General features: G+C 38.8%; 1 protein-coding gene across 6 annotated transcripts in view; it reads right to left on the reverse strand.

Annotated features, from left to right (window-relative positions):
- Positions 1 to 8,478: 8,478 nt before the first annotated feature.
- itga11a (integrin, alpha 11a) overlaps positions 8,479 to 12,613 on the reverse strand; it is a 57,261-nt gene continuing 53,126 nt past the window's right edge. For 5 of the 6 annotated variants that reach the window (XM_026162744.1, XM_026162768.1, XM_026162732.1 and 2 more), the window contains one exon: positions 8,479 to 9,782. In XM_026162744.1, coding sequence (XP_026018529.1) covers positions 9,705 to 9,782 — 78 coding nt within the window. In that variant the 3' untranslated portion in view covers positions 8,479 to 9,704. Of the gene's footprint in view, positions 9,783 to 11,543; positions 11,763 to 12,613 lie in introns of all 6 variants that reach the window. The other variant, XR_003271974.1, reaches the window with a different exon arrangement.

A 12,613-nucleotide genomic window follows, 5' to 3' on the forward strand; every position in this document is an offset into this window, starting at 1 on the left:
TAACCAAACTTCAATTGTGTTTTCTCACTGTTAGTCAGAGAAACAGCGAAATATATTCACATGGGCTTTAGGACCTGTCCTACTTGATATTATGCATTAGTGATGAACATTTAAAGGAACTGGACTGAATCAAGCAGGAATACAGTAAACATGGGCTGCTGGAGTTTGTGTGCGTCTGGTAAAATTGAGGTTATGCTACTGTCTTTAGTTAATAGTGTGGTCCTCCAATTTAAGAGCATGATTCGTTGTTTTCACTTGTGGATGTTATAATGATCCCTTTTTCTTGAATACTCGAGTTGTCCCTGTCCAGTGTTAAAACTGAATTTTGTGTCATAAGCAGTGTTGGTCAAGTTACTTGAAAAAAGTAATCAGTAACTAATTACCGATTACTTCCCCAAAAAAGTAATCCCGTTACTTTACTGATTACTTATTTTCAAAAGTAATTAATTACTTAGTTACTTAGTTACTTTTTAAAAACACAATTTACAACCTGAAGAGGTGATAAAGCGATAGATCTTTCAGCCCAATTCTACTTTGTCTACATAATCCATCATACAAAATGTAATCAAATGGAAAAGTCCGTTTTTAAAACTTGTTTTATTAGTTTTAATCTTTTAACTTTATGCATCAAGCAAAAATTTAATTATATGCAACATTCTCTGACTGGAAGAAATTTGTTTAATATTTAAACCTATTTTCTGCACATTCCAGCACATAAAATATTTTTTTTGTGTTTACACTCACTCTTTCAAATAGATGCAAGTAAAACACAGCAGAAAATAAATAACATCAAAGACTAGCGGTCCTGTTGCTCTATTTTCACCTGTAAAGCAGGAGTAGCGTAGGCGGAGGCTTGCCCTGGTGCAGGTGTGCCAAGGCGGTCAGTTGAAGAATCCACGAGTTTCTCAGCGCACTTGGAAGTTTAGGGTTTTTTTTCGCTGTAAAGAGAAGTTTTCTTCCCACGCACAACGGACGCTAATGTTTTTGTCACTTTTTATGGAATTAAACTCAAAATAAGGTCAGTACTTCCACGCTTTAAACGCTGCACGCTCATACTCTCTCCTGCATTCCATATATTATCCATTGTTGATCTGCGCACAGCTGTTGTCATGAACGTAGCACTTGCTTACATCACTGTCATGAGACATTCTGGCAAAAAAAATCACGGTTTTAGTAACGCAGTAACGCAGCGTTCCTACGGGAAAGTAACGGTAATCTAATTACCGTTTTTGCAATAGTAATCCCTTACTTTACTCGTTACCTGAAAAAAGTAATCAGATTACAGTAAAGCGTTACAAGTAACGCGTTACTGCCCATCTCTGGTCATAAGTTATTTCCTTCGGGTTTGGGTATGCACTGCATAAGTGCAATTTCTTGAGGAGTAATCCCCCAGTTTTAGTCATAACAGTCCTCTAATTCTATTCTCTCAAATTGCTCTTTATTCCTGAATTCATCACGAGTACTGTACTGCTCAAAAGTCATGATTCACCCCAGATTTCTTTATATTTTGGGAGAATGGGAGCTGGTGCAGTCGTCTATTAAAATGTACAAACACCAAAACAGAGATTGTACAGTTCTTTTTTTGATCATTTTATTTTAAATGTCCAAAATATAACACAGAAACAACCCCCCCCCCCCCCAAAAAGTCTCATTTCTCAAGTCACCAACTCCAAGTATTATAACATCGGACCATAGCCCCTTAACAATATCACTAAATCTTTCACTTCCAAAACAGGTTTTCGCTTGGCGACTTAACGCTAACCTTCTTAAGGATGACATTTTTGTTAAGAATATAACCTGTAAATTGAAGAATTACATAGAACTAAATGATAATGGTGAGGTATCCGATTCAACTTTATGGGAAGCACTGAAGACTGTTTTGAGGGGCGAAATAATCGCTCATACTTCAGCTCTTAAAAAAGAAAGAGAGAAACGTCTATCGGAAATCAATAGTGTTCTTGGCCTGGAAAGAACATATCAAGTTTCTAAATCTCCTGTGGATTATAAAGAGATAGTGAAATTAAAATATGAATATAATGATATAATGAGTGGCCTAGTCAGTAATTTACTTTGGAAACTGCGACAAAAGCATTTCCAGTTTGTGGATAAACCTGGTATGTTGTTATCACGACAGTTGAAGGGTGTTCAAGCTACAAGAGCAACTCGCCTCAGAACGTTTCTTTAAGTAGTCTTCAGGAATCTCCAGGCTTCATGAAGGATATTCAAAGCTCCTCTTTAGATGTTGGCTGCCTTTTGTTCTGTTCTCTGTCAAGATGATCCCACACCGCTTAAGTATTGTTGAGGTCCGGGCTCTCGAGAGGCGAGACTTTTTTTCCCCTGTTCCTTTCTTAATAATGGCTTTTTGACAGCCGTCTACTGTCCGCTGAGACCATGAGGCCTCAGTGAAGAGTAGATGGATCACATAGCATTAAATCCAAAGCAGGAACTCTTTTAACTAACCCAATTGATATAAACCGTCACTTTAGTGAGGTCTATAGTGAGTTATATTCTCTTAAGCATAATGTGTTACAATTAGAGATGGACCGATCCGATATTACGTATCGGTATCGGTCCGATACTGACCTAAATTACTGGATCGGATATCGGAGAAAAATAAAAAATGTAATCCGATCCATTAAATATCACGAAAGCACCTCACAAAACTTGCAACACGCCGTAACTCGCCTCAGAACGTTAGCACTCGGAGCAGTATGCATCACGTGATAGAGCGGCTGTGGCATGCGGGACCTGTAGGTGGTCTGGATAGCATGTGGAGCTTCGCTAGCAACCCGGCATTGTTGTTTGCTTTTGGCCCACTTTGCACCAGAAAGAGGAAACCAGCGGCTGAACAACAGCAGCACGTTTAAGCTTGATAAGCTGTTGTTAGAATTTATTTAATATTACTTTCTACTCGAGGATCTTTTTCTACATAGCTGACAGCTGGTAACTGTGCAGGGGCGGATCTAGCAAAGTTTAGCCAGGGGGGCCGATAGGGCATTAACAGGGAAAAGGGGGCACAAAGACATACTTTTCTTTCTTATTCTCATTTAAAATGTCTAGCTTTTAATAAATAATTATCTGACACCCAAAGTTTTAATTTGATGCAAAATGAATAGAAGTCCATTACTGTATATAGCAGTGGTTCTTAACCTGGGTTCGATCGAACCCTAGGGGTTCGGTGAGTCGGTCTCAGGGGTTCAGCAGAGCCTCCACCGTGACATGCACGGCTCATTTTGTGCACCAATAAAAAGCATATCTATGTCTTGAATTTGAAAAAAATCATATTTTATTTTTCACTAAAGAGGGGTTCAGTGAATGCGCATATGAAACTGGTGGGGTTCGGTACCTCCAACAAGGTTAAGAACCACTGGTATATAGTAACTATTAAGTCTAATATATATACCCTAGTAAGCTATAGTACTTTTTCCTTTGGGAAGGTACCATCTGTGCAGTCTGCAATTTTGTTGAAGAAAGATGTTGAATCTATTTAATATTTTAATATATTGAAAAATAATTTATTTCTGTGCATTTTTTTTCACACTGCATCAAATTAAGGTTGTTTACGTCGATTAAGCATCATGAAGTGGTTCCCTATTTTTTATTTATTTATTTTTGTTGTTGCTAGGAGTTGGAACCCTATTAGTTAGGTTGCTTAATATTTACTTAGCGTAAATATTAAGCAACCTAACTAACTCTTTAAAATACCAGAATAGGGAGGATGGTGTAGGTTTAAGTTTATTAGATTGATCAGTATTGCTGAACTATGAAATGGGTTTTTTTTTTGCATACAGGTATAACAGAATAGCTTTAGTGTAGTTGTTGTTTTAAACTTGAGTATGAACCTATACAAAATGCAGCAAGATATTTAAAAAAACAGTTTTGTTGATTAAAACACTATATCGGATTCATATCAGTATTGGCAGATATCCAAATTTATGATATCGGTATCGGTATCGGACATAAAAAAGTGGTATCGTGCCTAGGGCTGCCACAAACGATTATTTTGATAGTCGACTAGTCACCGATTATTTTTGCGATTAGTCGACTAATCAGATCATCATCCATTGGACGTACAGCTTATTGCACCAGCAGCATCTAGTCTTATATAACTATCATTAGCTTACAGCTTGAAGTGTTTGTGCTAACTAAAAATAAAGACAAGATGGTAGTTTATTAATTTTTAATGAAATTTGCAGATTGTTTCGGTGAAGTTTAATAAACTCCTTGCTTTCTAAAATATAACAGGACACCGGAGTATATTCTCCAGCATCTCACACTTCTGATAATCAGCTGTCTGCTTGACAGTTTTAGCTGTGCAAAAACTATAACTTTAATCTCAGCCAAACCGATTTACTCAGGAACAAATAAAATACTAAAGAAAGCCAAACAATAACATTTTTAAGTTATCTAAGTGACTTATATATATGTTTAACCTGACTAGCGAAAGACGGCGGTGGGTTTGAAAACGATTTGCCGGGAGTCCGGTGTTCTCACGGCTCTAGTTAGCCTTGCCCCCGCCTAGCTAACGAGCTAGTGGGTAACAGACGTCTCCGAAAACGTCGGAGCGCTTTTGAAAATATGTGGTGTCTTGATAAACTGAGCAGATATTTGAGGTTTACACAGCTACATTCTCGCCTGAAAATATGTTAAACGTTTATTTTGTGACCCAGAAAGAATAATAAGAGTAAAGTTAAAACTAACTAGCTGCCGCCATTGTTGACAACTGCGCTGGGCTGCGCTATGAATTCTGGGACACAGCTTCTTCTTCTTCGGGGTTTAACGGCAGCTGGCATCCTTGTACATGCAGTGCTGCCATCTTCTGTTTCAGTCCGTTATTACACTCTTAAATCCTACTACTCATTCCTGCGTCCTTTGTGATCTTACAAAGCTTCAAACGATGCGTCGACTATTAAATTAGTCGTCGACGATTTTAATAGTCGACATAATCGTGACTAGTCGACTAATCGTGGCAGCCCTAATCGTGCCATCTCTAGTTACAATCTGATCTTAATGGCTTCTTCGACTCTCTCCCATTGCCTAAATTGAAGAACTCATTCCGGGATTATCTTGATTCCGAGTTTACTCTTCAGGAGGTTATCCAGGCTATGCAATCATTCCCTAATGGCAAAACGGCGGGACCTGATGGTTTCTGTCCAGAGTTCTTGGGGCAGGGATAGCTCAGTAGGTAAAGTGGTCGCCCCATGATCGGAAGGTCGGCGGTTCGAATCCACTTAACGGCTACCCTGAGGTACCCCTGAGCAAGGTACCGTCCCTACACACTGCTCCCCGGGCGCCTGCTTAGTGGGCTGCCCACTGCTTCACTGAGTGAATGGGTCAAATGCAGAGAAAAACAAGTAATTTTCCCCATGGGGATCAATAAAGTATCCATTATTATTATAAGACATTTTGCGACATTCTTGCACCACTTGTGCTTAAGATGCTGCGCAACACAAAAGAAGAAGGAAAATTGCCTTAAAACTTTATGTCAAGCCAATATTACTCTCATTTTGTAAAAGGGAAAAGATAAGACTGACCCTACTAATTTTAGGCAGATAGCACTTCAAAATTTTGATCGTAAGATAGTTACAAAAATCCTGGCTACTAGATTGAACAAACATTTGGCATCCATTATTCATCCTGATCAGACGGGGTTTATCCCTGGTAGACTTTCCTTTTTTAATGTTAGACGATTACTCAATACCATCTATTCTGAGAAAAAAAATTCTAAGGGAGCCTCTGTTTTGGCCTTGGATGCACATAAAGCTTTTGACCAGGTCGAGTGGCCTTGCATGTTTGAGTGACTGCACAGATTTGGGTTTGGTGAATCTTTCATTTCTTGGGTGAAATTGATTTACACAGAACCAATGTGCTCTGTTTTGACAAATAACAACCAATCTGCCCCATTCCTTCTGCAGCGCTCGGTGCAGCAGGGCTGTCCACTATCCCCAGCCCCATCGTTTTGGAGCCTCTTGCTGTGGCTATAAGAGTGCATCCAGACACCAAGGGGCTCCAGGTTGGAGGTGTTGAATCACTAATTAGCTTGTATGCTGATGATGTAATACTGTACTTGCTAATGTTATTTACTAAGCTTGGAAAATTAGACACTTATAAAGGTCTGGGTTTTGTATTAAAACAAACCATCAGAATCTTGAATCAGATTAGAAGACTTTTTTTTTCTCAAAAGACTCTTTTCTGACTGTCTGGAACCCCTTTTTGGAACACTTCGCAAAAGCCAGACTGGGCTAAACTAGATTTGTAAACTTTCATTCATTTCAGGTTTTTGTGTATGTGTATGTATGTATATATATGTAGATGGGTATGTATATGTATGTGTGTATATATATATATATTATGGAGATTGTACAGTTCTAAAAATTTTGAAAATCAATATTTGGTATCTTCACCTTTATTCTTCAATACAGCCTGAAGTATTTTCTTTAAGTAGTCTTCAGGAATCTCCAGGCTTCATGAAGGATATTCAAAGCTCTTCTTTAGATGTTGGCTGCCTTTTGTTCTGTTCTCTGTCAAGATGATCCCACACCGCTTAAGTATTGTTGAGGTCCGGGCTCTGGAGAGGCGAGACTTTTTTTCCCCTGTTCCTTTCTTAATGATGGCTTTTTGACAGCCGTCTACTGTCCGCTGAGACCACGAGGCCTCAGTGAAGAGTAGATGGATCAATTGAGAGTCAAATGTCTCTCTCAGGCCCTGTGTCGGGTCTTTGCTGCATTTTTTTTTAATTCTTACTGTCAGATACTCTTCACCTGTGGTAGATATTGTTTAGGCCTGTCACTTCTTCTTTTCACCTCCACTTGTCCAGTTTCCTCAATATATAGGGACACGCTGCACAACATGCTGAGATATTCCAGGTTTTGAGCTAATAGTTCTTTGGAAATCACCTTGTTGATGCAAAAATAAAAATGATGGGTTATCTTTGGCATGTTTCTGCTGATTCAGCTAAAGAAACAGGAACAAATGATGTTTTTGTGACAGGCTGCTAGTAACAAAGTGCATAAAGATACAATTTTAAAATGGGTTCACATAACAGAGAGTTGTCTGCTATGTGTAGACACAACACTGGGTGTGTTGGCTGCATTTTTAATGCTTGAATGATTCACCATTCAGCATCACAAATAAAAACTCTGAAAGCCTTTCAAAAAACTATTGCTTAAGAGCACTTAAAAAAAAGAATGAAAGTCTGACTCATTGAAGGTAAAATATAAAGAAGCAAGGGGCGACTAAAGACTTTTGCACAGTACTGATGAACTTAATGAACTTGTCTTTCTTATTAATCTATAACCGTTACATCTTATTCATAGTGATGGGTTAAAATATTGTCCATTGCTACTTTAGGTAACAGAAGTAAAAATATGTACACACACACACACACACACACACACACACACACACACACACACACACACACACACACACACACACACACACACACTTAGTATGCACATTCAGTAATGCACATACACTCTTATATTGTACATATATTTATTCATATAACTTATTTACCCATTCTTATAATTTGCTTGTTCTTATGTTATTGTATTTTTGCACAACTCTGTTGCTTGTGAAGCTCGCACACAAGAATTTCACTGGCATGTACTGTACCAGTGTACCTGCACATGTGATGTGACAATAAAAGTGATTTGATTTGAGCTGGTAAAGGCTTTCCTTGCTTTCCTTGTGTCAGGATCATATTCCTTCCACTGTGATGCTCAGAAAAAAGATTTAATGTCTATTGATGCCCTGCCATCTACTTCCTGGCTTTTGCCCTTTGACAACTGTGATAGACTCCAGTGCTCCCGCAGCACTGAATCGGATGAACAGAAGAAAATGAACAGATGGATGTCTATTTACTTTTTTCTCTCTGTTATTCGTCAATCCCAAAGACAAGAACTAACAGACTTAAAAACTCCTTTGTCCCACACGCCATCAGACTGTTTAACTCCTCTCTGGAGGGGTGAGGGAGGGGAAACAGGAGGACAAAGGAGGGGGGAACAACTAAACTAAGCTGTAGTGCCTCTTCACCTCACTGTGCAATACCTTTTGTGCAATACTTTTGTAAATAGTCAACAGTGCAATAGACCTCAATACTTGAAATGTGCAATTCACTTGTATTTTTATTTTTTTATTCCTATTTATTCTATTTATCCCCTTGGTATATTTTATTTATATTGTCTCTGTATTTATATATATATATATATATATATATATATATATATATATATATATATATAATATTCTGTAACTCTGTAACTTCTGTCGGTGCTGTGCTTTTTTGGAAATCGAATTTCCCAGAGGAACCCACCCGAGGGATTAATAAAGTTCTATCTAATCTAATCTAATCCCAGCTTCTGTTCTTCCTTTCTGTATGTGAAGAATTGGAATCTCAAAAATGGTGACTCATGCTTGTTGAGGCCTGTTTCTATGCAGCTGAAAGCGCTCAGATACTTGTGAAAAAGACACTCATAGACCTATATCATTTTATTTGTAGGCATATTACAGGTCTTCACACTTCTTCAAAGAGAAAAAAACTCCAGACATTGTGCAATCACTGGACTCATGTTTACGGCTTCTGATTATCATTTACTTACATTTCTGTTAAGAATTGCTTCAAATGTAAAAAAAAAAAAAAAAAAAAAATCCCATTAATATTATAAGCACACCCTTTGCTCTGATGCAGTGCATGTTAAAAGGCACGCAGCTGTCTCGTATTGTAACAGGTTCAGTGAAACAAAGCCGACGTACTGAACTGAGAAAAAATAATGCCATGAACCACGCTGAAAACTGTCAGAAAACCATTATAGTACTGAAAGGATATAAAAAAAGCTAACTGACTATTTACAAAATTCAAGTTAATTTTATACAAAGTAAAAAGTGCATCAAATGTTTTAAAAATCACCCTGCATGATTCCCAGGATGTTAATCTTAAAATGAACGAACTCTTAAAGAGATGATGCATTTAGAGGATTCTTCTCCAAAGATTAAGAAAAGTCTCTAAAAGTTAAACATCACGAATCTTCTTCGTTCTCTGGTGACTTTAGTTCAGTTTTCTGTCGTCATAAATTATTATGCAAATTGACTGAATACATGGCAGATAAAAATTTCTTAAACTTGGAATTTTTAATATACAGTATAAGAGCTTTACATTTTGTTGTAGCTTTTGGGTGGGAAAACACCCTTGAGGTTTTTTTTTTCATGTACTTTACCATAGGAGTTAAATAAATAGCCTACACATCAGGAAAAGACAAAAGAATGACTGGCTAACATTTGCCTCAAATGCAAATAGTGGCCTGAAAATCTTGAAACAGATCGACTGAAAGTGGCTCTATTCTTCTGTAGAAAACGGACAGAAAAACCACCAGAGCTCCGGCCAGAAACCGACGCAATTAGAGCTCCAAGATCTCTGAAGAGATGACATCCAGGCCAGTGGAAGACATAGACAAAGAAGGCCCTAATGTCGCAACAGTGCAGGAATGCTAAGTGAGTGTGACAGTGCTGATTGCTGGGGGTCAGGGGTTGTGGCGCAGGAAAGATCCAGTGCACTGAAAAAGCCTTTCTTCAGCAATAATGATCGTGTGGAGCTGTGTACGCGGTGCCACTGCAGCGGTGGGAGCAGGTGGGGTGAGGCGGATTGGTCCCTGAGTGTCGGGTCCCCTGTGGAAAGGGTGTCTGCTGGGGGCCCTCAGCCTGCGTTATCGCTCTTCTGCCACTTTGCCGTTGACCTCCTGCTCATCCTCTTCTTTTCTCTTTTGCCTTTGGAAAAATCCAAGCTGGGTGGGAGAGCAGAGATAAGTTAGATAAGAAGTAATGCTGCAAACACAAATGTGCTACAAATATTGCGGGCACTGTGCAGCACACAGATTGCATCACTTCCTTGTGACTGCAAATGTAAAATTTATGCAAACTTAAGAAAAAGCTAAGAAGTTTCAGAGTGTGCGGCTGTGCTTGCAGATCTGTGAGGCCACAATTTTAATGCTGACATACTGACGTAGTCACCATGTAAAATGCTGACTATGTTCCTAATCTCAAAATAGCATGTTACCCATGTGGCACCAAACTGTAGATGTAAAGTCAGTAGACGAGGTTATTAGTCATCACCCCCTAAGGATAAAAGTAAGTAAAATTTTATTTATTGACCAGCTTTCAAGAAAAATATCATAAAGTGATTCACAACAAGAATGTAGAGAGCTCTGGAGTCTGTGGACCACAAAAACTCTGTTTCCTTTAGTTCTCAGTCTTGCATAAAACCAGCAGGTTGTGATCATGTGACCTCAGGAACGCAGAATATATGGACACAAAACTTCACTATTGAGATGATGAGATGAGATGAGATGAGATGAGATAGCCTTTATTTGTCAGTTGCAGGTCTTTTGCCCACAACCGAGATGGCAGACCTTGCCGACCGTACATACAATACACAAACATCACATTGGGTGGTGGTGTATGCTGCTTGCCCATGCAGAGCTCTAAAGGTCAACATCAGAATCTTAAAGTGACATTAATGGGGATCCAGTGCAACCGAATTACCAACCGTGTGACACATGAGCACTTGGTAGACTTTAGTCAGAAGCCTCGCAGCAGCATTCTGAACAACCTGCAGACGTTCCAAAGGAGGTTTTGTTAAGACAAGTGAACAAGGTGAATGCGATAATCCAGACGTGAAGGTCCCAATAACAATTTCCAATTCAAAGTGTGACACGATGGAACTCAACTTGGAAATATTTCTTAAGTGACAACAGCAAGAGCGAAACGGTGATTAAACGCGAGCATCCAAAGTGAAGGCTGAGTCACAAGTTACACTTTCAAAGTAGAAAATGTAGCAAAGGTACCTGGGGTTTCCATTACCGTAGGCACAAATCTGTCAGGGGCACAAACTTCTGTTTTCTCTTCGTTAAATTGGAGAAAAATGTCAGCCATCCAAGTTTTAATAGATTCTAGATGCAAGATGTGCAGGTTAGAAACATCTCGGGGCTTAAAAGATATATGACTGAAAATCGTCTGCACGGCAATGATAAGAAATGTCCTTAAAAGTGCTGAAAACGTGCTGAAGAAGGAGCAGATACAACAGAAACAGTACAGGCCCACCAGTGTGCTACACAGTAAGCAAGAGAAGTGGAAGATGAACTGAAATTAGAAGCAGCCACAGATAAGGATCTTTCAGACAGATTTGAAGAGACCACTCCAAAGCAGACCTCGATACACCCACACAGTGTCTCAGCCTGTCAATCTCAACGCGATGATCAACAGTATTAAAGCCAAAGATCAAGTCAAGTCCAGAAGATTATCCTGTGTCACTTCACATCAAGATGTCTCTGGAGACTCCCAGAAGAGCTGTTTGTGTGGAATGAGCTCTGGAAATGATCAAGGCTGCTGTATTTGTCCAAGACAGCTGTAAGCTGCTTAGGCACAGCCTTTTCTAAAATCTTAGCAATAAATGTGAATTTTGAGATTCATTTGTTAAAACAGGCACAGCAGGTGGTGCAGGAATACCAATTTCACTAATACAGTGTTGAATACCATCACAGGATTACCTCTGCTCTTTGAAACCAGGTTTGAAAAATCAGCAGCCCTCGCATCTCTCCCCGAAGTGTTAAAAGACACTGAAAGATCCTTTAAATGAAGGAGATGAATGCGTAGATGACTTGATCTCCACAAGTGCTCATTTTTTTCAACAAGAACGCTTTAATGCCGTCATTTATCCAAGGAGAAGAGTTTCAGGAGCTAATCTCAGTCAAACAGGACAGACTTATCTAAAATAGAAAGACAGTTATGGTTAAAATGATTCAGTGAGAGCTCAACATTGTTATAAGTGGATGTAAATAAATTAGAGGCAGAAAATTTATCAGCAGCTAAGATGCTGGAGCTAACCAAATATAGAGGCACATGAAACAAGGTCCAGTCTGTATCCCTCGGGGTATGTTTGAGGTCAGGAATATACTGGGGAAGATTAAAACCACAATGCTGATAAATCCAGTCAATGTCTGTGTGTGTGTGTGTGTACTGGAATCCCCAGCTAGCCTGCCCAAATATCATGACAGTTCATCAGATCCTTTAGATATCTGCTCATGGTGACTATCACTAAATATCATTTAGCTTTTTAACATCTAGTGGATCATATTTAATACATGTGATTTTGTGATTTTTTTAAAATTTCTGCATCATCAGTGGCATTTTTCTTCCCCCTGAAAAACCTAAATAAATAACACACAATCCATTTTTACACTTTAATATGATACAGAAACATGAGGCAGATGCTTCGGTTCAAACTGACTGACCCTTTTCCCCATAAAACAATACATCAGGAGATCTTGTGTAAAAGATGACTATTTAATTATATTAATATAAGCACTGACGCTGGTGCTAGATTGATGATTTTCTTGTGTGTAGAAATACCACAAAATTAAAATAAGGACGTGCTTTTAAACAGTTTTGTAATATATGATGGGAGACTAGCAGCTTCTTGTAAATGTAAGCATTTCAGCCAGTAAACCCCCTCCCCCAATCACACACATACACACGTTGGGTATTCATATGTTGTGGGGACATCTAACTGGCATTATGTTTTCTCTAGCCTCTTACCCTAACCAAGAAAAATGGATCC

The sequence above is a fragment of the Astatotilapia calliptera genome, chromosome 1 (genome assembly GCF_900246225.1).
Source record: "Astatotilapia calliptera chromosome 1, fAstCal1.2, whole genome shotgun sequence".
In the NCBI taxonomy this organism is placed as follows: Eukaryota; Metazoa; Chordata; class Actinopteri; order Cichliformes; family Cichlidae; genus Astatotilapia; species Astatotilapia calliptera.